At 39.6% G+C, this 24,960-nt stretch overlaps 1 protein-coding gene across 4 annotated transcripts in view; it reads right to left on the bottom strand.

Moving 5' to 3' along the window:
- epha8 (eph receptor A8) overlaps window positions 1–24,960 on the bottom strand; it is a 134,845-nt gene that overhangs the window by 66,274 nt on the left and 43,611 nt on the right. For all 4 annotated transcript variants that reach the window (XM_026169027.1, XM_026169028.1, XM_026169029.1 and 1 more), the window contains exons 3-5: window positions 9,271–9,324; window positions 6,049–6,192; window positions 5,069–5,218 (exon numbers count right to left, since the gene is read on the bottom strand). In XM_026169027.1, the coding sequence (XP_026024812.1) occupies window positions 5,069–5,218; window positions 6,049–6,192; window positions 9,271–9,324 (348 nt within the window). The remainder of the gene's footprint in view (window positions 1–5,068; window positions 5,219–6,048; window positions 6,193–9,270; window positions 9,325–24,960) is intronic.

Raw genomic sequence — 24,960 nt, 5'->3', positions numbered from 1 at the left:
ATTTATTTTATCAACTTTCCTTCTGACGATGCTGTCTGTGTTGAGCACTCAGTGAATCTGCGTTCGACTACTCTGCCTAGGGTCGACAGTGCAGCCTAGGCGGAGTAGTCGGACGTAGATCCACTGAGCGCTCAACACAGACAGCATCGTCAGAAGGAAGAGCGCAGGGCAAGCTAGCGAGACAGAAGTTAAGCTCTCCTTACAACATGGACCTCCCCCACTCTCATTCAGATCTGGCGTTTGGAATTATTTTGGTTTTCATGTGAAGTATGACCCTGAAGGTAAGCGAGTCATGGACTAAAGTAAAACAGTATGTTGGATGTGCCATGCAATGCTCAATTACATGGGTGGGAGCTAGTGTGTTAGCGCAGTTAGCTCGTTAACGTGTTGGCCGTCTAGCCCCATGCACGGAGCGATCGGCGGTAGCTCGTTAACGGAGATTTGCCGTGTTGTGGCATTAAGGTCATTTCAACGAGATTAACCTGAAAGCACTAGTGGGAACACAACGAATATGACTGCACATTTACGCCGACATCATCCTAGTGCAAAGACAAGTGGAAGCAGAAAAAAAACAAGCAAGCATGCTACTAACTTTAGCCGAGTCATTTAGACAGCTGTTAGCACGTGATTCTCCTTATGCTGCTGAGAATATAGCCCAGAAGAAGCGGATAGTATAGCTTTTATTTTGGAAAGAGACATTTCTCTGTAATAAACTCTCTTTTCCAAAGATGAGTGATTCCTCAATCAGATACAGGGCTCGCAATATCGCTAGCCCAACGTCCTGGGGCTAGCGATTTTTTCAGTCGGGGTACCAAAATCTATCTCTGCCCTGCCCGTCGGGCTATTGTACGAAAAATATATGTCAATGCTTTTGCATTCTTTCGGAAATGTAGCTGGGTTATTATGTCATTGGCATCGGTGAGCCACTGTCAATATGTGACATATTGAAATCGCGTTTGAATTTGCGCTTGTTTTCTTGCTTTCACTTTGCAATCGAGTGAACTGTGTATAGAGAGCGACAGCACTGATCTGTGAGTGATGATAATTTGCGCACCAATTCCTCTGACATCGTCTTATTAATCGTTAGCTTACTATGCAAACATGACAAGTGAAATCTCCCGCAGCTTAAACATGTGAGAGGTTGATCGCGCAGAGAATCGCTGAGCTTATGTGAGTCCGTGTGTAAAAGCAGCAGGATATATATTTTAGTTCTGCTGAGCCAAATAGGACAGGTCAGGGTGAAGAAGTGACAGCCAAAGAAAAGCTTACCACAAAACGGAGAAGTTATGACAAATCAGATTATAAGGCAAAAAGAAAGTGCAGCTTTATGGTTTCATGGACAAAATAATTTCTGTGGCTGCAATATGATGAGCTAAATAACCAGGGCTGCACATAAGTGGTCCGCAGGTGCGCATTCGCTGTCAAAATAAAAAACACGCACAAGGGTTAGGGTTAAATTTAAAAACTGTACTTTTGAGTTAAAATATATATTTATAAGTTTAATAAATGACAAATTAAAAAGGCATGAACATTTTTTTGTATCGAAAAAATATTGAACCGTGACACCAAAGTATCGAACCGAACCGAACCGTGAATTTTGTGTATCGTTGCACCCCTAATAAATATATATATATATATATATATATACATATATATACATATATATATATATATGTATATATATGTATATATATCTTAATTAATGTTAATGTTGGTGGCATCAGTTAAACAATGGACCTTGAGCCAGCACAACCGAGCCAGCAGTGCACGGACAGGAATGCATTTCTTACTTGAAAATTCTGACACCACTTCATATTTCACTAGCTGGGCCAACGTCCTCATTTTAGGTTTAACAGCGTTTTAGTAGGTAAAAGTGAACGCTTTGACATGAATTGAGCTACGGTTTGGGGAAGGCCTCGAAGGGGACTGCCGATGGCTCCCGGGCCTGGCAGAGCCCCATGCATGAAATAGAAATGAAGAAGTTAAAGAATTGAGAACAAGGACGGAGGGAAGGTGGGGCATGTAAACGAGAATGAACAGCTTTCAGAACTGGGGGAACCTACATAGATGACAACTGGAAGGTGAGTATTTGGAGGCGTGGTCCTGCTCCTGGTCCTGCTCCTGAAATTCCGATAGATAATCTCCAATTAAAGAAGAAAGGGACGGGCGAAATCTGATTGTACAACCAAGCTGCTCTCAGAGTCAAAAGACTCCACCTCAAACCTAAAGAAACATCTGGAAGTAAGTTCTTGTTTAAAAAGTAACATTAGCCTACTGCAAGTACCTTGTTTTAGTTGTGGTAGCTATCTGGGTTATGTGCCACTTCAGTATCTCCGATGTATTATTGCTGTGTGATTTATTACTATTACTGAAGGGTACTCACCACCGAGCTAACACTGTTAGCTGACGTTAGCTGAGGTTAGTTTTGTAGTGGAATACTGCTGGAAATGGATAGAACATTGGTGTACTCGGACACTTATTCAAATTCTTATACTAATGCAAGAATGTAATCACATTGTTTATCATAGAGAAAGTGAGATTTTTTTATGTCCCAGCTATGCCACCTAATTGGCTGGCATGGTGTTAGCTTATAACCAGCTGTTGTTGTTTAGCTGGCTCACTGTCAGGTGTCCAGAGACAGGAGGTTTGCATGTCTAATAAACTGAAAGAGCTATTGATTATAAGCTATACTACATATGTGGCTGGTCTCTAGCTACAGACATAAAACACGGTGGATGGCGCCATGTTTGGCGATGGCGATGTCCATCTCAGCCACTGTATTCAATATGACGGGGAAACATGGCAGCCTCCACAAACCTGCACTCGCTCTTGATTATTTTTAATGGATTAATTCTACATTCATGAGAACGCATTAGCTCAATTTTCATTTTTTCTATTAAGCAACCTCAAAACTGACTTATTGTGCCTTTAAAAGGGACATGTCTAAATGCTGAAAAACCATCACTGCTGCACAACCAGTAGCTTTGTTTGCACACCTAATTGATGAATTAAATATGCATTTCACCATCAAACAAACTCATCAAGCTTATGATGCATCAACACTGTTTGCTAATTAGTCAGCTAATTATGAGTTTTGCTGCTCTTTCCAGGTTATCTTTCCAGGGCTGCTTCTGTAGCTTTCTTGTAAGAATTAAACATGTGCTGTGCAATCATGGATCAGCATTTGTCATGAGGCAAAAATTATAATTTTCCTGTGTGCTAATCCTCCCCACTTAAACATAGATGCGCATTAAGTGATCAAGTGATCGTTTACTCCTCACCTTACACAAGTCTAGGATGGTTCATAGAGGGGATCGGGCGTTTGCGGTTGTGGCGCCGAAAATGTGGAATGATCTACCTCTCCACATTAGAAAGGTCCCAACTGTCACTCTTTTTAAATCCCATCTTAAAACATATTTTTTCACTTTGGCTTTAGATACTGCATGAGAGTTACTAATTATTTTTATCCTAATTTTCTTTGAATTTTCTTACCTGTTGTTGATGTTAATGTTATTATTTAATTATTACTTTGTACAGCACTTTGGTCAACTCTCTGTTGTTATTAAATGTGCTGTATAAATAAAAAATAAAAATAAAAAAATATAAAATTACTTCTTTGGATTCATTTGTGAAAGTCACAGATTCTCTACAATATATATCATTAAGTATAATTATTATAATGTAATTCATTTATTTTTAATGATCTAGTAACAATATTATTGGCCACAATAATATTTGTAAAAATAAAAATTAATATCTACATGAAAAAAGAAACTGAATTTAAATACTCTAATTAAATATTTCTTTTAATCTTTTTCCTGCTGCAAGGTGATATGGTGAGATGACCTGAAACAAGGCAAAAATTCAGCTTTAAATTTCTAAATCTAAGATATAAAAAGACTACAGTTCCTGTTGTGGAACTTCATACACACTCCACTGTTCTGAATCCTAACCTCAGTCATGAAAATGACATGTTTACACCCAGATAGAAAAAAACATTTGGGCCTGTTATAAGCTTCATATAAAAATTATAGCTAAAGCTCTTTCTGATAGCTAATTTTGAGGCTAAGTCACACCACACTACTGGCTCTCTCAGCTGTGTTAATGTGGTTGTTATATGGCCTTCTAAGATAAGATAAGATAAGATAAGATAAGATAAGATAAGATAGGACTTTATTAATCCCTCGGGTGGGTTCCTCTGGGAAATTCGACTTCCAAAAAAAGCACAGCAACGACCGAAATTACAGTTACAGAATTGTTATATATATATATATATATATATACACACACACACACACACACACACACACACACACACACACACATATATAAATACAGAGACAAATATAAATAAAATATACAAAGGGGATAAATAGAATAAATAGGAATAAAAAATAAAAATACAAGTGAATTGCACATTTCAAGTATTGAATCTATTGCACTGTTGACTATTTACAAAAAGTATTGCACAAGGTATTGTACAGTGAGGTGAAGAGGCACTACAGCTTAGTTGTTCCCCCCTCCTTTGTCCTCCTGTTTCCCCTCCCTCTCCCCTCCAGAGAGGAGTTAAACAGTCTATGAGACTGTTCTATGAGACTCAGAAAAGGCTTCAGTATTGCTGAGTAACATTCTGTTTGTATTAGTACAATTAGAACACTGTATTGCATTTATACAATGGTTTCATGAAGCTTGCTAACCCAGCTTGCTAGCGTTAGCTGATAACTAAGTAAATGTCCTAATACTGATTGTTCTGCTTCCAACAGAGTTAGGTATCAATAATAGTGTAGTACCACTATCCTATATCAAATTTGAAGCTGTTGTCAATATCAAATCACATCTGAAAACACTGAGCCAAGTGCTGCTATTTGTTTTCTCTCACAGCTGTGCAGACGCGAGCTCAAAACAGTTTGAGTGACGTGACTGGAAGAGGCTCTGCTGTGGATGTGGATGCTTCCAACTTGTTTTGAACTTGTGTGGAGGTGTGCATGCTAACTTACAATCCAACGTGAGATTTTGCTTTGAAAGCCTGGACTGACATTCACCTGTAGTATTGCTGAGTTACTCGTACCTCTGTGTTGAGTTTGAGTCGTCTGACTCCCAGGTCCACCCCTGTGAAGCTCTCGTCAGCAGCGATGGTGTCAATCTTAATGAACTGGTTCTCCCGTATGGCTGAGCCCACCGCTCTGTCAGACTCGTAGTAGTACAGGTTGAAAGTTTCCTGCAGAACAAATATGGTGTCATAAGTACTGCACACTTGTTCATCATATTACAATATCAGAGGTATGTTGGAACCATATCTCCATGCTTTGCAAAAGCCAAAATACTGATGTAAGGTTCACATAGTCTGTCATTTTCCCTCCCAAAGGTGGCATTTGGAAACACTTTCTACAAATAATGTAGTCTTTTCAGTTCCTCTAAAATTTGTTATTTTCCCTCCCAATGCAAGATGCTATCACCACCACAGTAATTCAAAAATGTTGTTCTTATCTTGTTCTATTACCAGTCCAAAAGTCAAGTTAAGGACTCATGTACATAAACAGGTTTGTCAAGTCTTGCTAGCATTGGAGCACTTTTGTGTTGAGAACTTCTTGTTGATAAATAACTAAGATTTAATAAGTAAAATTTGACTATCAGTGTTTATTTTATTAGCATCATTTTGAGTAAACTTCACAATAGTCCCATTGTTACTTCTGGTTAGCTTCCTAGCTATGGCAAAGCTTTCATAAGTCTATATTTAGGTCATTCAATGAAGTAACAACACAGCCTCAGAGCTGCAGCTGGTTCTCATTTTCTCAGGTTTCGGATGGTCATAATTAGTGTTGTGATGAAAAATGCTTTAATTTTAGCACATAAGACAGACGACCAGATGGCAAATGTTTGATACCATTACTCTGAGTTGACATAATACTCAGAATAATGAGCATACTCAATACAGTGAACACAAGTTACTCTGTGTGCATTTTCTTTGCCAGCTTTAGTCAACAAATGTTGGACTTCACGCCCCCCCCCCCCCCCCCCTCCCCCCCTCCCTTCCAGTCTGTCTGTTACCTTGCAGGTGCCCAGTACTCCAGGCATGCTGTTACAGTCTCTCAGGGTGAACTTGACCTCGATGTAGATCCTCCTGGCTCCTTCCCGAGGGATCCAGCCTGTCACCAGCCAATTGTTCTGGCTCGGGCTCATCACGTTACAGACCTAATTCAGAGGAAGATCTGTTGTCATTTCACAGCTTCTATTTGGAACATGTACATAAAAGTCATTTGCCTTAACATTAGTTTAGAATAAAATAAATAAATAAATAAGAATATTTCCACATAAGAATTTTAAATGGGGAATAAAAAATGATTATTTTTATTGCTAGCTCTGGCAGGCAATTTTCTAATTTAATTTGTTAATGTTAATTAATATTTAAGAGCAAATAATTAGTATTTAAGTAAGCAAATTGTTGAAATTTTTCATTTTAATAAGTAAACTCTAAAGTAAAGTGTTTATAAACTACACAAATGTCGCACATATATTTGCATTTCGTTATTCTTTTCTCAATTTGAATTAATTTCATTAGCTGGGACCACGTCCGTCCGGCCCCATTACACCATTCAGGTAAGACTTTCAGAAAAAAACTGTGATGTGAGTTGAACGATGGAGAAAAACAAACAAAAAAACAAAAAATAGTCCCTATATTATTTAAAATATTATTTAACAACATCTAGAAGTCCAGGACTGGTCACTTAACACCAGACCTTTTGATGTAAAACATCTCGGCATCTACAGTTACGGCTGCAACAGTTTGGCTCAAAGTGGCTGTTCCTGCAGTCATGATGGGATTGCTCAGATTTAGCCAGTATATAGAAGTCAACTCAGAAAAAAATAATTCTATCAATATCTTTGTCGAATAAATGATTGTATAAGCTGATTTCTCTTATTGTTCGAGTATAATAGCTTTATCTATGGGAACTGTTTTATAAACAATAAAGTGTCCAACTATGTCAGGACATGGAATATCAGCCCTACTGATATACTTTCCTAGGATTTCATTGGATGTTTTTGTGAGTTAAAGACGATGAATGAAGACAAATACATGTCAAAGTTCCATCTGTCAAAATCATTCAGGTGCAGACTGAAAACTTACAGATAAGTTAAAATTTTTCAACTTTGGTACATAATGAGGAATTGTAATTTTTGCAGTATTAGTAGTGCACCATCTATATAACCTAATAAAATAAAGAACTGATTTATGATTAATTAATTCACAGTTTGTGTTTTAAAATCAAACTTAATTTAGATGGAAAAATCCCAGTTTCCCCAGGATCAAGGTAAAGGTCTTATAACAGTTAATCCTAACACACTCAGCCCCATATGGCGTTATTTTTGTGCCACTATTCTGAGCGCACGTAAAAAAAATTTGCAGGTGCAAGTGTTGCATTTTGAGGAGAAATTTATTTTGAGCGAAGAAAAGCTGAATTTGAGTGAACAAAATTCATTGCTGCATGCAAAAAATGTATTTCAGTGTTTGCTATTATCCACACACACAATAGCAGCCCCTCTCGCTCAGTTTTTGCACTTGCGCTCGCTCGCAATGTGTCGCTCGGGCTCTCAACATTTCAGCCCGTGCGCGCTCAACTCGTTCTGTACACCGTTATATTTGTGCCACAAAACCAGCCAATCACAGACTTGGATGCAAAAAAAATCTGATTGGCTGTTTTCGTCTCCAACCAGCTCGAAATGACGAAATGCAATATCCCAGAATCCATTTCGTCCAAAGCTCAAACGAGGCAGTGGCGGAGGAACACAGAGTGGCAGAGTTTGAAATATTACTCTTTGTGGGTCACAAAATAAACTTTTAAGATATTTTCATGCGAGAATGGTACTGTGTAAACTTCTAATATCTGCTCGATTTATCAAGACATCACATATTTGCATAAGTGCTCTAACGTTTTTGGAGATGCCTGTTACCCACCAGCTGACCGAATACCTGGACTGGCCATTGGGCATTTACCCGGCATTTGCCCGGTGGGCCAATGGTGATTTTTCATTTTTATGTTAGTTTGTTTGTTTTTGTAATGGTATAAACAATGAAAGGTGGTGGATTAGCCAGCTGGTAATAATCAACTCTGGGCTGGACCAATTACAATACATCCGTATTGAGGGGAAAAGACTTCAGCGAGAATAAAAAAGACACAAAGCTGGAGTTATTCTGTGTCTTAGCTGCCTCTTCTCTCCTCATTCTCCCTCCCTCTCCTGTTGCTACTTCAATCATGAAACTGATCAATGATCAGCTGATCGTCTCTCTTGTTTGTTTATCTCCCACTTTGCGCCAGAAACAGGAAACCAGCGGATGTTGCGCTAAACAACAACAGCAGCACGTTCAAAATTGATCAGCTGTTGTTAGAATTTATTTAAAATTAATTTCTAGTATCAGCTGATGTTTGCTGGAGCCACAGCTGTAAAGCTGGAAACATGAAGGTGATACAAATCATACATATATACCAACAAGACAGTGTACATCACTGTCACAACAGCGTTTGTTTTCGTTCAAAGGCTTTATGGTTTTTCCTGTAATACCTGGTGGTGTAGTCGGTGATTTTTTTGTCAGTTCAGCCTTTTATATTATGTTTAACCCGAGTTCCCACCCGGTCAGCTGGTGGGTAACAGGCATCTCCGAAAACGTTGGAGCACTTATGTAAATATGTGATGTCTTGATAAATCGAGCAGATATTTGAAGTTCACACAGCTACATTCTAACATGAAAATATCTTAAAAGTTTATTTTGTGTCCCAGAAAGAGTAATATTTCAAACTCCGCCACTCTGTGTTCCTCCGCCACTGCCTCGTTTGAGCTTTGGACGAAATGGATTCTGGGATATTGCATTTCGTCCTTTCGAGCTGATTGGAGACAAAAACAGCCAATCAGATTTTTTGCATCCAAGTCTGTGATTGGCTGGTTTTGTGGCACAAATATAACGGTGTACAGAAAGAATTGAGCGTGCACGGGCTGAAATGTTGAGAGCGTGAGCGACACATTGCGAGCGAAAATACAAAAACTGAGCGAGAGGGGCTGCTATTGTGCGTGTGTATATGGATAATAGCAAACACGGATATACATTTTTTGCATGCAGCAATGAATTTTGTTCACTCAAATTCAGCTTTTCTTCGCTCAAAATAAATTTCTCCTCAAAATGCAACACTTGCACCTGCAAACCTTTTTTACGTGCGCTCAGAATAGTGGCACAAAAATAACGCCATAGCCCCACAGTACAATACAAACATTACACACCTGGTATGTGTGGATAGGACTGAAGTACTCGTCCATCTCATTAATGGCATCCCACTGTGGAAAGAGAGAGCACGACAGAGAAGCAAACATTCTCAGGTTAGTCAGACGTTCCTGCATTTCTCAGATTCATAGTTTCTATTTCCTATATGATCATGCATTCTTTTGTGATCATTAGTTTTGACATCAAATAAAACATGAGGCGAGTGCCGTCACAGAGGCGGCAGTCAAGCAGCAGATGCGTCATGTGCTGTATATGAATCTCAGCGAATGTGAAGAGCAAGGTCTCAGTTTCCAGATGATTGGTGGTGATTTCAAACCTCATTATCTTGTGCGTGTGTTGGAGTGACAAATGTTTGCCAGTCAGAAAAACCTGACCTTCACATTCTTTTTCTCTGAAAAGCATCTTTTTTCTCGTTTTTAATCTGTTAAACTTAAGATTTTAGATGCTGATTCATTCCACCTGATCGTGCTGGTGCACGATACACACATGCGATCACAAGATCTACATTTCAGCATTGTTGGAATTCACTTTATGGAATTCCGATGGGGAGCATTTCCTTTAATGTAATCCGCCTCATGTACATGCATGTGATCTGATTTACACTGTTTACTGAATACCGTTGGTGGGTAATTATAGCATTACAGGAGGAATAGTAAGTGCAATGCTTTGGTATTTCCAAAAGTGCTTATGTGTGTTACACTTCCTTGCATCTACATTCAGCCTTAGATAGAAAGTCAATCACAGGAAGCCCCTTTCACTTCTTTCCTGTATGGAGGAGGCAGATATACAGTACCTGTCAGCTGAACTCCTAAATTCGTCTATCTACAGATACCCAGAAAATGTTCAGTTTTTATGAAGTACAATAAACAAGAATATTAAGTTCAAAATCATGTATTTAAATGCACCATTGGGCACTGTTCTGCATCTTTCCAAGAAGAGGCCTCTGCCTTACTAAACATACCGCTCAGACTATTTTTGTATTCACAAGCACAACAAATGTAAACGAGGCATTTTAATTAGCATCCATTTGCATTTCATTTCACATGCAGATATGCCTGAAACTGTATAGCTGGTTGACACATAACTGTCAAATCCCACATTTTTAGTCAAATTAGTCAATGTGAGGGTCTAGAATCAGATTTCAGTGTAGGGTGAAAGTCCAATTCACCTGACTTTATGATAATGATGAGTGTACAGGTAAAATACACTTTACAATACTTCATAAGCAGCTAAAGAGAACAGAGACACCCAAAGCACATATATAAGGCATTGGTACACTTTTATTTACAAAGCTATGCTTGGATTGCTGCCTCCTTATATTTGAACTTTGCTCACAAGGACAAATAGTGGTTCTTACTCCTTGCGTTCAAATGATCAGCTGCTGCTGTCTGTTCCCCTTGCCCGCACAGAGCTGGGTAAGAAAGCCTTTGTCCACTCTGCGCCTTTTTCGTGGAATCTGTTACAGAAAGACTGGAAACTGACTGAACTGTTGTCTTTAAATGTTTTTAAAACTAAACTCAAAGGCCTACAGACTGCCTCAATAATGTGTAATTGTTTTGTGTAATTTTAACTTTGTTTGTTCGTATGTATTTGTTTTGAAATGTGCTGCCTCTTGGCCAGGACTCCCTTGAAAAAGAGGTTTTTGATCTCAACGGGACATTCCTGGTTAAATAAAGGCAGTGTTGGGAAGGTTACTTTTAAAATGTATTCCATTACAGAATACAGAATACATGCCCCAAAATGTATCCTGTAACGTATTCCGTTACGTTACTCAATGAGAGTAACGTATTCTGAATACTTTGGATTACTTAATATATTATCATGCTTTTTACAACAACGTGAATGTACTATTGTTGTGTGATTTATTACTATTACTGAAGGTCCGCGACTCCGAACTGTAGTAAAGGGACCTCTGACTAATACGGTGGGGTCCCTGTCGGCTCGTAGCCAAAAATTAGCTTTACTTTGTTGTCTGGGTCAACTTTTATTGTGAGAGACAGAGAGAGGCGTTGAAAGGCTGAGATGAGAGAGGGTACATATCATCCTTCTCGGCTCCTCTAATAGAAATAAAAGCATCCCCAGACTTTCATTGAGGAAGTGGGGATATTCTGTCAACTGGTTTATTCATGGTAACATGGAGACTCAATTGTGAGATGTCAAAACTTCATGCAAATAACCAGAACTGTAGGGGAATGTGATTTTGAGAGTAGCTTTCTTCCTTTTTCATGCTTTTGTTGAAAAAATATTTTTGCATGTTACATAAAGCAAATAGAGGTCCTTATAAAGGGTGAATTGTTCACAAGGGTGATTTGTATGGAATGAAATGGGTAATTTTATAAATAAGAAATCAATTTAATTGTAACTTTTATGTGAGATCTGCCATTTACCACTATTCAAACTGATGATTAACTATGTAAACTCCCCATGGCATAGATATCCATAATAACTACCATTGAAAAACACAAACAATATCAAAGACAGAAAACGATCTTCTAAACTAAAGGAACAATTGGTGCCATAAAGCAGTATGTCAGCAGTAGTGTCTACTGCTGACATACTGCTTTATGGAACATTACTTAACGAATGAACACCACATTTGCAAAAGATATTTTGCAGCTTTTCTCGCCCCAAGACAGCTGGGATTGGCTCCAGCCCCCCCACGACCCTGAAAAGGATAAGCGGCAGAGAATGGATGGATGGATGTTGCAGCTTTGATGAAGATGTTGTACAGCTCTTTCTAACATCTATCTACCCTTGCTATGATGGCAGAATGGAGAAAACTCCCCTCCATGGCCGACTGCAGTGACGATACCCTCTGAAGAGACAAGTGGACCCACTTTATCCCACCAAATGCACAATTACACATTATTACAGAGCCACATTATAACAGAACCAGGTCACTAGCGTTCAGTGATGGTGTGACTGCTAATGGTATGATACATTTTGAAGTGTACAGGGCTGTGCTCTCTGCTCTTATTCAGATGAATACTGAAAAATGCAACCCGCACGTCACAGTACAAATAGATAATAATCGAAAGTGTACTGCAAAAGCAACCCAAGAGTTTCTCAAGGCAATGAGAAAGAAGATTCTTCAATGGCCAAGTCGGTCACCTGAACTGAACCCAATGAGGCATGCTTTTTAGTTTACTGAAGAGAAAACAGAAGGGAGAGAGACCCACAAACAAGCTGCAGCCAAAGGTGGCTGCAGTTAAGGCCTGGCAAAGCATCTCAAGGGAGGATACACAGCGTTTGGTGTCCATGGTTCAACACTTCAAGCAGTCATTACTCAAAACAATTCTTTAAGTTGTGATGTCAGTTTTTCCACTTACTTTTGTGTCTCTGAAAATGTGACACTATGTATTTCCAAAACAGTTATTGACATACTATACAGTTTAAAATCCACTCAATCTGTACAGAAGCAATAAAAAACAAAACAACAACAAAATGTGATTGTCCATTTGCTTACGGCCCTGACTATATGTTGACCAACTGGCACCCATATTTCCTACACTACTTCCTGGGTAAAAATCATACCAGTTCACACTGTAATTGCACACGACACTTTGAGACAAATTTTGAGTGTAGCTGTCAAACTCAGCAGCTATTGCAAGCTTCTTTGTTTTGCTAACAAATATATACTTTTTAATCTTTGTGCCACGTCAGCATCAACAGGAAGTATTTACTTGTCATTTGTTATCCTGACCCTAACCTGTGAAACCTTTTGCATACAATGTGACTATCAAAGAATTTTAACTAAACTATGTGAGAAATATTTGTATAATTCCAGGAGAGAAAGATTTTTAAATCTTTATTTTGTTGCGAACTTTGAAAGTGTTTTATTACATGGTGACCACTGACATTAATGTTCACTCAGGTAACGCTTCTAAATAACTACTCAAACAATGACTTCCTCCTTCACCAAGAGAATAGAAACTCTTCCCATGAGCTGTTACATCAGAGGTAAAGTTGATACGTTTGAATCGTCACCACGATGTCACAGAAACTCAGGACTGATCATTCCTAAGTATCACAAGCTTGAGTGAAGCCAATTTGTATGCGTGTTTGAATTAAGTAATGCATGTGTGTTTAACCCCCGGGTTATCCATGATCCTCCTGGGCTGAGAATCCTTGCGCAAGTGGCGAAGTAATTGAAAGGGAAATCGTTGACCCCAGGAAGCTTGGGGCCGACCCCCAGCTGAACTCAACCTCGGATAAGACGTCTGGGTTTTCCGTAGAAGCCCTTCAACTTCTTTCCTCATCCTGAACTCAATCTGTGCCCTCCCTCCTTTCCCCAGATTCCTCAACACATGCCCCCCCCCCCCCCACCACCACCACCCCACCACCACCACTAGATAATTAAGATGTAGAAAGCCTCAACCAACCTCACCCTTCCCTGCCATCCTCATCCTCTCATCTTTATCAGTTAAATTGAAACTGTCCTTGAACTTGTAAAGACCCCAGCTAATTAGCGGGGTGTATACCTCTCTACCTCCCTCATTATTCCTGTCTTGCCATCACTGTGCTCTCAACCTTTTTTTTGGTTCCACTTTTCTTGGGAAATCTCAGAGTTTAGCTCCTGGTAATTTTCTTCTAGCGTGAAAAATCACAGCAGCTGACGGCAGACTGTCAGGAGGTTGGGAGCAGTTCGGCAAGCAGGGAGGGAACAAGATTGAACCAGATTGCTTGTACTTTAGTTTGGAGAATAATGGAAATCTTTGCAGCTATTCCTCAGCAAACAGACAGGGAAAAGAAGAAGTGAAAGATTCAGCAGGGCATGTTTATCTTTCTGAGAGCACGATAAGGGAGTTTTCTATCACCCCAACAACAGAAATGCAGTGCTTCACAAAGCGGCCAGCTGACAGTGTGGTGTAGGTGCGCGTGGCATTGTGTGTGTCAGACAGAGTGAGAACGAGTGTGAAGTACAACAGAGACACAAAATGCAGCAGAGAACAAAATTAATTGGCTGTAAATCACACATCTGTTTCCTGCCTTTCAGATCATCAGATCTCTCATCAGGAGGAAGCAAATGTGACAGACGGAGAGTAAAAAGCCACTCGTATTTTCTGAGGTTTTAGGTCAAAGTACTTCTGGACTGCAGCATGTATCAAAATGACAAATGTGGCAAAATTCCTCTCCAATATAGTTTGCTTAATTTTAGAAATCCAGACAATGTACGCCGGAAATATTTAAAGTGCCATGCCACGGTTTGACTGGATTTTCTTAAAGCACATTTTTTAAACCACATCAAAATAAACATGACCATCCTCCACATCGATAACTGGGGTTAAAAGGCAAAACTGCTCAGGTTTGTTCAAGTGATAAAGATTTTAAAAAACTATTTCTCTCATCTGCGGAAAGACAAATTTCCATTTTCTGAACCAAATTTTCAGTGTCCTGAACCCATTTATTAAATAAGTCACTTTTTAGATAAGCCTTGAACAAGTTTCACCTGTTAAGACACTGAAATATTTAATGTTTTTATAGAACTTTAAACACATTCTCACTCATTCAAAACATTTTTTTCCTTGAGTTTTATTCACTTGAGTTCATAGTGGTAATCACACTTAGTGCCAATGATTCAATGAAAGCCAGGTCAGCACTGGCTGAAGGGGTGGAGATTAATAATTGCAATTGTAAGAGGCTGAAGAAAGAAAGAAAAAACCCAGTGACAGTTCTTTGAGATGAAACTGAGCTACTGCAGTAGAACATGTTTTTATTCATGGTTTGACAGCCCGTTACTTTAAGGTCTGTGAACTTTATCTAATGGGTTAAAGCTTTGCCAAAAGAGTAGCCGATTCAATAAATTAGCTCGGTGGTGGTGACGATTTGATCCAGAGAATATAAGTTGGCACTGCAACAAATCAGAAAAAGTGTAAGTTAACTGAGGAATGAATCTGCAAATCCATAGAGGTGCAGGGAGGACATGTGTGGGAGGAGGAAAATGGTCTAAAGTTTTTCATGAGTAGAGATTTGGACATTAATCTCATTTTTATGGCGAAAAAAGAACTAAATACAAACAGCGTCCAGGACAGAAAGAACTGTGTTGTCTGCGTGTTGGACTGTAGCCTCAGGTTTATACTGTTAACTGGTAACTATGAGACAATGTGTTTGATATCATTTAATGGAATAACAATAAAGAAATGTAACCGCCAGTGCAAGTAATTACTTTTTCTGGTGAGTAATGTGTTGTATTATTTAGAGAAAAGTAATGAGTAATGTGTAATCCATTACTCTTCTTGAGTAACTATACCAACACTGATAAACAGTTTGATACAACAGTAAACAGAAGCGATAAGGCAGAGTGCTTGATAAACCACCGACTGTCTGTACCTCAGTCCACCGATCTCCAAAACATGCCCTGAAAGGACAGATAACATGACTGATATATCACTTCTTCATTAGGAAAAATAACAAGCAAAGACAAAGTGATAAAAAAAATCCAGGCTGGTGATAACTTCTCCTTATTTATTGCTAATTGTGTTTCCAATCAGGATGTCATGGGGTCACGCAGTCAAACAGCTCAGCCTCTGCTAACTCTGCGGCAATTATTTCTTCCCTGATCCACATTCTTTGATTTATCCAATTCTTTACACTCCCTTTCTCTCTTTAATCTCAATTTCTTTTGTTTGTCTCCGTCCATTTACTGTTTCCAAAGAAGCTGCCATCTGAGTGGCCGGGAGATCAGAGAAGCTGTTGTTAAGCAGAATAAAAGCGTTTGTTAAAGCAGTCGTTTCTAAGCTGCCGTCTACACCTTGCGGGTTTATTCTCACAGAAGTTGGACGTCCTGTACCATGAAATCTATATCAGTCTATTCATAATGTGTGATATGAAAGAGAATGGATGCTGAAAAAGATAACAGAGAGAATCAAAGGCTGACTCACAGATATGTAGAGAGGAAAGGAGTTGAAAGGAGGGGTTAATGTGTGCTCATGACTGTAGCATAAACACACATGCTGTCGCAGGGAGTCTGCTGTGCTGATGAATAATACGTCCTGCTCAGTTTCCACATCTCATACAAGTTTCCAACCAAGTATGCTCCAGGCTTCAGACCACACAAGCAAACAAAGTGTTGTTGAACTGATCGACGTCTTAATGAAAAATAAAAAGAAGACTGAGGCAAAAATGACACAAGTTCTGTTTCTCACTGTAACCTATCAGTATGTCCCCTCTTTTTGTCCTTATTTGTATTTTCCTCCAAGCACCCATGCTTATTTACATAGACCTCCATCCATGTGGTTACAATGAAATAACCTCAGATGCCCTGTTCACCCTTATATTCCATTTGTAGTTTTGACTAATCCTGTAAAATCTGCAAAAACATAATCAAAATAAACAGTAATAGCAAAGCATGAACACCTTGATTGACACTAATGTGGCAGCTGTTACAATGAATTGAATGAATTTTTAATGTAGGTGGGTGGCTGAACTGGATTTTTCCCCATTATATGAAACAGACAATTTAGCTAAAAAGCAGAAAATCTAATGGAACTTTATTAACTAGGAAATTGCTGCAGTTCCCCTTAGTTTGCATGAATGTCTGCAAACTCTCCCGATTCACTCACCAAGCTGTAGTGCAATGTGAACCATGAACACAGAGCATCTGCCTTCAGAGTAAAAGTTGTGGCTTCATCTTTTACACTGGTCTCCATTTCAAATTTGTGTCACACTTTTTGCGGTTGGAAGGGAGAGGAATGAAGGTCTGCAGCAGCAAGACAGAACGTGTGTGAATGAGAGAGAGAGGTATAACAGTGAGGAGCAAGGAGCAGAGCTAATAAAGGCTGATGAGTTCAAATGTGCACAAGAGAAGTGAAGAAGAGAGTGCAGAGAGGTGGAGAGGGAGGAGTTTCAGGGGGGATTTGTGACAGCATGGACAAGTTAAGAAATGAGTACATCAGAGGAACAGCACAGGTTTGGAGACAAAGTTAGAGAAGCAAAGGCAAGATGGTTTGGACATGTGCAGAGACGAGATTGTGGATATTATTGGACAAAGGATGTTGAATGTTGCAGGAAAAGAGAAAGACAAAGGACGTTTTTCTGAAAAATGTCATGACAGACGACATGCAAGCACCCTCCTCTGGTGTGACAGATGAGGGTGTGTAAAGGCAGATGACCTGCTAAGAGAAAGAGTTCAATACGACTTGGAGAGTAGTTGGAAAGTGTTTACAGGCAAGTTGGTGTTTTACATCCAACCTTTTGGCAGTCGCTGTAATCAGCTTTTTTTGGCAGCACCATACAGTTGTGGTCAGAAGGTTACATACAATTTGGGGCTTTAATCATTTCTTGAAACTGTTCTTTTTCCCCGGGGGACTGATTGTACAGCATACATCTTAAATCACTTTAGAAAACAAGAATCAGGGGCACACGTTTTCATTTACTTTGGATTTTCTCTAATCCACACAGGGTCAAAAGTATAGATTCATAAATTATAGATTCATAAATCTGTTTAGTAATGAGGGAACATTTGGGCATTAAGAAGGGAGCCAGCAGCAACAAATATAATGTGTACAATTAGCAGTACGAGCTGTGTAACTAATGAAGATCCTGTGATGCAACTGCTGGAAATAGTGAGCAGCAGTACTCTGGCAGTTGTGCCTGTGAGCCGTGACTGTTCAGAAGTGTCATATATATGTCTGCATGACAGTTATTAACTGTGTTCAATATTTAGACAATGTGTTAGCTTGTTCCATTTTTACTGCAAAAGTTGGATAATGGAACAATGTGTTGCTTTGCTGTACTAAACTGGATTGCACATCTTTACTGGCTACTAAAATCCACAGATTATTGCCATGCCCTGTGTAAAATACTAACACACTATCTGTCAGACTTCTGCACTTAACGGCCAGACTATACTAATAATATTTTACCCCACTCCACAACCTGCATTAAAGCAGACACAAGTTTTTAGAAGAGAAATGAAAAAAAAAAGAAAAGACAAAGGAGACACAGCTGATGAATGGTGTCTTCCTTGAGAGATCTAATTTCAGATTAGTATATTTGATGGAGCTGTGGACAGCCAAAGAATGGCAGAGGGAGGGGAAACAAAAAGAGACGCTGAAGACTAAGAATAAGTGGAGTCTGCTGGCTGGCTAATACTGTGTGTGTATGCGTGTGTGTGAGCATGTATGTGTATGTGGAAGCTCATTGGTGGCATTTCCAGGCTTAATGCTGGGCTCTATGTGAAGTAACAGGTCTGAATATTAACTCAGTGGAAATATCAGGTTCTGCCCCGCACCTTTCTGCTTCTCATACTATCAGCCACACAACCATAACAGACTTAATAACTCCTGTGTGCGCATCTATGTGTGTGCGTGTGTGTGGGTGTGGGTGTCTGTGGGCTCTTTGACAGCGATAACCTTTCTGGAATAGGAGTGTTAATTGCACTGGTCTGGGATCAGTAGGGGAAATGGTCTAATTGCTATTAATATCTATTCTGAGATGCAATTTTTACCAGATTCTGTGCACAGCTGTGTGCAAAAATATTCAAACAAACGTGAATTTGTTATACAATCGTTTTTCCAAAGAATGTATGAAAAAAGTATCTACAGTGGCAGCGTCCACGGCAGAGGTCCACAGCAGTGTCAGCTTATGGTCTCAGTTCACTACTGCAGCCAGCAGGAGAACAGTTCCATCTTTGATGATATCCGTTTCACAAAGTGCTTTTGCATATTTGTCACACCTAAATGATTCAGATCAGACAAATTTTAATATTAGACAAAAATACCCCGAGTTCAGTTTTATATGCCACACCCAGGCCTAGTTACTGCCAGACCTGTTGTATTAAAAAATCTCTTAAACGGAACCTGTCTGTGTAATTAGATTGACCCTTCGCCCCACAAGTGCATCAGCCCTCTGGGCAAATGCCGGGAATGCCAGATTGCCAGACCAGCCACGCCCGGAGATGTATCTGGATTTGTCTGTGCATACATTTTCATGTTTCTCATCCTTCCAAACTCATTTATTGTTTGTTCTATACAAACAAGAAATAAATGTTAATAAAGCAAAATTAATTTTCAAGCCAGCTGACCAGGAGCAAAACACTGTGTGAGAATAATGTTTTGGCAAACAGCGCCTGGGTAATAAGGGGAACTTATGAGCTAGACAGGCCTCCAATAAGTGGATAAATACATTAGATTTTAGAATGAGCAACTATTAGTTTTTGTTAGTATTAAAATTATTATCATTTTCTCAAAAAGCCTTTTTTTTAAAGCTAAAGGTAAATCACATTTATTACTAATGAACTTAGAAAAAGAATATCACAGTGAACAAATTCTTAAATAAAACAGAGCAGTTATATTAGCTCCTTTTCATCCTTTCTATGCTAACGAGAGAAGAATCCAACATGTGTTTGTGAGAAGAATGTTTTATATGTTCTGTTTTCCAGGTCAGAGGGTAACGCTAACCCTAACACATTTTAGAGAAAGACTAAATAGAATATTTTTATCTGAATAGTTTTTGTTGTGTATCAGTTAGAATTATTATTTAATGGCAACATGTGAGAGAAAATCAAACAGGGTTAGGGATAGGGTTCTGGTTCTGGTCAGGGTCATCAATGATGACAACTTCGATATCACAGGGTCAATCACAGGCTAAAAGAGCAGCTACTGGTTTACTTTTTCTCAAGTGAAAATTGAGATAATACAGTACAGAAAATCCATATTTGTGTAGCTTGTCAGAGAGTGAGTTTCACTGGAACAGTCAAGATGATTTCTTCCAACAGTTAGCATTTTTAAAGCTATCAAAAATGCCTCATACATGTTCAGAAACTGCTGAAGGACTTGAAAAACCATTGCAACATACATGACCAGTCGAATTAGAACACCCCAATTTTTCATTTTTTTCACTGAAAATCATGCAGTTTAATGCCTGATTGCACTCTGAAATTAAAGCATAGTACAAATAAGTAACTGGAGTTAAAAAAGAAATCATGAAATCAATTTATAGACCAAAATGTATTTTAAACATCTGACTCATCAAAGGTAATCTGATGGGCTTGAACCCATATTTGGGTCATTATCTTGCTGTAGGATGAACCCCTGACAAACTAGACGCACATACCAGAGGGTACTGCATGGTGCTGCAAAACGCTGAGGTAGCCGTTTTGGTTCAGAGTGCCTCACTCTGCACAAGTCACCGACCCTGGATCCAGCAAAACAGCCCCAGACAATCACACTTCCTGATGGTGATGATGCCACACACTGTGGAACCATCCTTTCGCCAACTCGACGCCTTATAACGATCCTGTGTGATGAACCGAAGATTTAAAAGTTTGATTCATCTGTCCATGATACCATCTTCCAGTCTTCAGTAGTCCAATCGCAGTGTTTCATGGCCCAGGCAAGCCTCTTTGTCTTACTCTGACGTCTGGCCTTCTTGCTGCAACTCATCCTGTCAAACCTGCAGCTCGAAGTCTTCTTTTCACAGTTGAAACTGAGACTTGCTACTACGACCACTATGAAGCTGTGCTTGAAGCTGTTGTCCTGTCACCTATCACACAAGCTGTTAACTCTCAGAAACTTGTCCTCTGATTCAGTTGTGGCTTTGGGTCTGCCAGATCTTCCTGTCAGAGTTTGTTTCTGAATGCCTTTTGATGATGAAGGAAACTGTACTCACTGACACCTTGACTTTCTTTGCAATTTCTCTGTAGGAAAGACCTACATTTTTAAGTATTATGATGGTCCGTGTCTCTTCCATTGTTAATTGCCTTTTTCTCGCCATTTTTGTAGCAACACACTACTTTCTGCAGTACAGTACTGTTCAACTGATGCTCACGAGGGTATGGTACCACAGTGTGTTCCAACACTGCTTTTATGCAGACAGAGGAGGTTGTAAGTAATCCAGAAAATTTGGAACACTTGTAGGAATTAGTAGCTTCAAGGCTTGATCAAACGCTATTGCTGCAGAACAGCTTTAAATTTTTACCCATTTTGTGTTTCCTGAAAAAGGTCTTTTTGTATAATTCTGAAATGTACATTATTTTTTGGTAACTTTACCTTCCCCCATTACATTTGTACCATTTCAAGCTATTCATTGGACTTGAATGACTTGAATTGCAATAAATAACTGGAAAAATTGGGGTCTTATAAAAATTTGGGGGCAGCACTGTTGCCACACAGCAAGAAGGTCCTGAGTTCAATTCCACCATCAGGCCGGGGTCTTTCTGTGGATGCGGGAGTGAGTGTGAGTGCGAGTGGCTGTCTGTCTCTGTGTGTTGGCCCTGCGACGGCCTGGCGACCTGTCCAGGGTGTACCCCACCTCTCGCCCTATGACAGCTGGGATAGGCTCCAGCGCCCCCCACAACCCTGAAAAGGATTAGCGGAAGCAAATGGATGGATAAAAATTTTGACTGTTAGTCGATATGACTCCAAAAGGTATTTCCTGAATACATTGCACAACAAACTCATCTTCCACCAGGTTCATTGGCACTCCATTTAAGGCCAGCCTTAGGGGTATGGGCAGGCTTTGGGTTAGGTTAACATGCATCTAATTTCATAGAAAAGGACACCAAATGGAAAAACCTTTCACTTAGGGTAAGGTTAAATTGAATGTTTGAGACTTCATTAAGAAGGTACCAGCTTCTACGTTCTAAAAACTGTGGCTGAAAGAAAACCCAACTTCTTTTTTTAAGTTATTTTAATGCATTAAATGGGTTTAGGTATGCTAGCAAAGTGTTTTCTGTCTAGAAAACACAAACTAAATGTAGAAGCAAAAAGAAAGAAAAAATTAAGCTTCCACTGGTGCAACAGGAGAATGCTTTGACTCTCAGATCATTTCACTCTGAACAGATGATCCCTGCTGCACCTGTTAAAGCCAGCAACACAATGGTGGCATCCTGGGGAGCCTGAGCTACTCAAACACCTGGGCATTCAAACCACGAGAGGGTCTTTACCAGTGATCCAGCACCTGTGGAACATCATTGCCTTCGCCTGACATCTTTATTAAGAGAAATATTTCCAAAGAGCTGCTGCAGAGGTGAGTAAGCTCCACCACCATCCAGCAGCAGTTTTGCTGAATTGTAGGATGCTACTGTCTCGTGGGAGGTTGTCGAGCCAATTACACTGTAGCGGATGGTCATCGAGAGGGTAGCAGAGATAGTTCAAAGACAAGCTAAAGGTGTCTTAAGGAAGTATGCAATCAGGCCTGGAGAATAGTCCTGCTGATGGCAGCAGAAAAGCACCCAGAGGGTTAGTTTTCTCATTGAGAAAAGCAATTCTAAACTAATTTAACTGTAATATCATCAATTAAGTCATAACACAGTACAGTGAAATTCATTTTTTATGAGAAGCCTTTTCCTGTTTCAATATAAATAAGCAGGAGCTTAATAACTTGAATTACCAATTGATTTACTTATTATTATGATTAAAATGTGGTTAAATGAGTTGCAATCATTAAAAGTTTAGCATTAGCATTTTAAGAACAGATTTTCACTTTTAGTCGATTTTTTGATCAAATGAATGGGAATAAAAGATAAAGCTATGTCAGTGACACTGCTGGATATGTATGGTAGTGTTTCTGTTTTAATGCATTGGCACCAGCTCTTATACAACTTTCCTCTTCTGCCCTCAAAACTTTAAATTGCATCTTGTCCTGCTTAAGAAGCTTCAATTACACTCTGGTGAAAAACAGTTAGTGTTATAAGTTAGTGCTCATTTTAACTTTTCTCTCTATCTTAATGTTAATCAATTCAGCTTCAGGAAAACCTCTGAAGCAGCTGTAAACTCACAAGACAAGGCAAGAGCACTAACGGTTGGATTACACGTTTACGCTACACTTTGAGTCTGCTAGCATTCCCTGTTACTGAAACAGAGAAATGCAATGAAAAAGCTAATACTATAGTACATTTGGTGTGTATACAAGAAGATACGTACAGGGTGTGACCTGGCAGAGGGGATGTCCCTGGCTCTTCTAAATTATTTGGTCGCAGCAGATGGCCGCCCCTTCCTGAGCCTGGAGGTTTTTTCCTGTTATAAGGGAGGTTTTCCCTCCCACTGTCGCCAAAGTGCTTACTCATAGGGGGTCATATGACTGTTGGGTTTTTCTCCAAATGTATTATTGTAGGGTCTATCTTACAATATAAAGAGCTTTGAGGTGACTGTTGTAGGGCTTTTCTCAGTTTTTGACCAATAAATCATCTAGCTGACTTTGAAGTACTTGATGGATGTAACCAAATTTTTAATGGATTGTTAACAAATTATTAACAGAATTCATTCAAAACTGAAAGACATGAAAACATTACCAAGAAAAGAATCCCTTTGGCAGAGGTAATTATCCATCCATTCATTGTGCTCATCTATATTTCATATTAAATACTAAAGTTAGGTGTCAGCCCTGGAAAAATGTGAAATCGAGGTAGCATGTTGCATCTGCCATGTTACAAAGCATTTCATCTGTTGCACCGTTGCGTGTCATTGGATCACCACGGTCTGCAAGAGGAAACCATGAGGCTGAGAATACTGTGCATATTCATTTTATTTTATATGTTATAAATATTCTTGAAATGCACTTATAGATTGTTTAAGGGTTTGTAACTTTTTATTTTATACACCTCTGACCCATTTGGGCATCCTTTAAAGACCTCTAGTGGTCTTTCAAGTCACTTGTATGTACTACACCAATGCATGCATGTTTACCGGTTCCTACAGGCTTTCTTCTTGTGCTGGAGAGCACCTACTCTGGTGTAGGAGCTACAGCACCCTCATAAAAGACAGGGTGTTGAACTTTGAACTTTAAACGGCAGGAAGGATTTCCTCCAGAAGTTATAACTATGGAAAGTTCAAAAGTGCCTACTGGGTACTTTTTTCCAACTACCACAACAATTGTATAGCCAGCTACAGTGAGACAGTGTATGCTATTCCGCTCTATGCCAGGGTTTGAATATTGAATCCTAGAAACAGAAACTAAAACAGAAATGTATGGTTGGTGTAAACTGCCCAGCTGTTCTACTCAGCCACATGTCACCAAGTGGAAGGTGCTGTGAAAAAAAAGTATGTAAATGTCAATGTGCAATGTGTGTGTGTGTGTTCATGTGCATGTGTGGTGCATGCGTGTGAAGAAAACAAACACAAGGAAAAGGAGAAATAATAAGTAATGGCAACAGAGTGTTGGTTTTTGACACTTCAGCTCATCACTTGCTCATACACATCATGGCTTTCCTGGCTGAAGTTAATCACACTCGCTCTCTGCCTCGCTCTCAGACACACACACACCTACACACAGACACTGTACTGTCAGCTGTATCGATTGTGGGGTGGCCGGCGGATGAACCTGTCATGGCCAACATAGACCGGACTGGAGGATAATGAAGTCTTCCTGCCCTATTTGACAAGCTCCAAGAGAGTGTGTTAGAGATTGAACGAATGTCTGTGTGTGTGTGTGTGTGTGTGTGTGTGTGCGTGCGTGCGTGCGTGTGTGTGTGTGTGTGTTTGAGAGAGAGAGAAGGCAAAACAGAGAAAGATGCTCCTGGGACAGCCCAGAGGCGTCCTAACATTGCCTGAATAAATTGGATGGAAAGAAGCCCCTTGAGTTGAAGACGTGATCTGTCATGATGTCATCTAAACGAGACTTGCAATGGGAGCGGTCAGGGTGCTAATAAAGACATAACCCCTCAACACACACGTGCGTGTGCAAATGCATCCCCACATATGCACGCACACACTCACAGACACATCGATTGAAGAGTAAGTGCGAGCTGA

Source organism: Astatotilapia calliptera, chromosome 5 (genome assembly GCF_900246225.1).
Source record: "Astatotilapia calliptera chromosome 5, fAstCal1.2, whole genome shotgun sequence".
NCBI lineage: Eukaryota > Metazoa > Chordata > Actinopteri > Cichliformes > Cichlidae > Astatotilapia > Astatotilapia calliptera.
The sequence above is the reverse complement of the archived record's forward strand: the minus strand, read 5'-3'. Positions and strand labels throughout refer to the sequence as shown.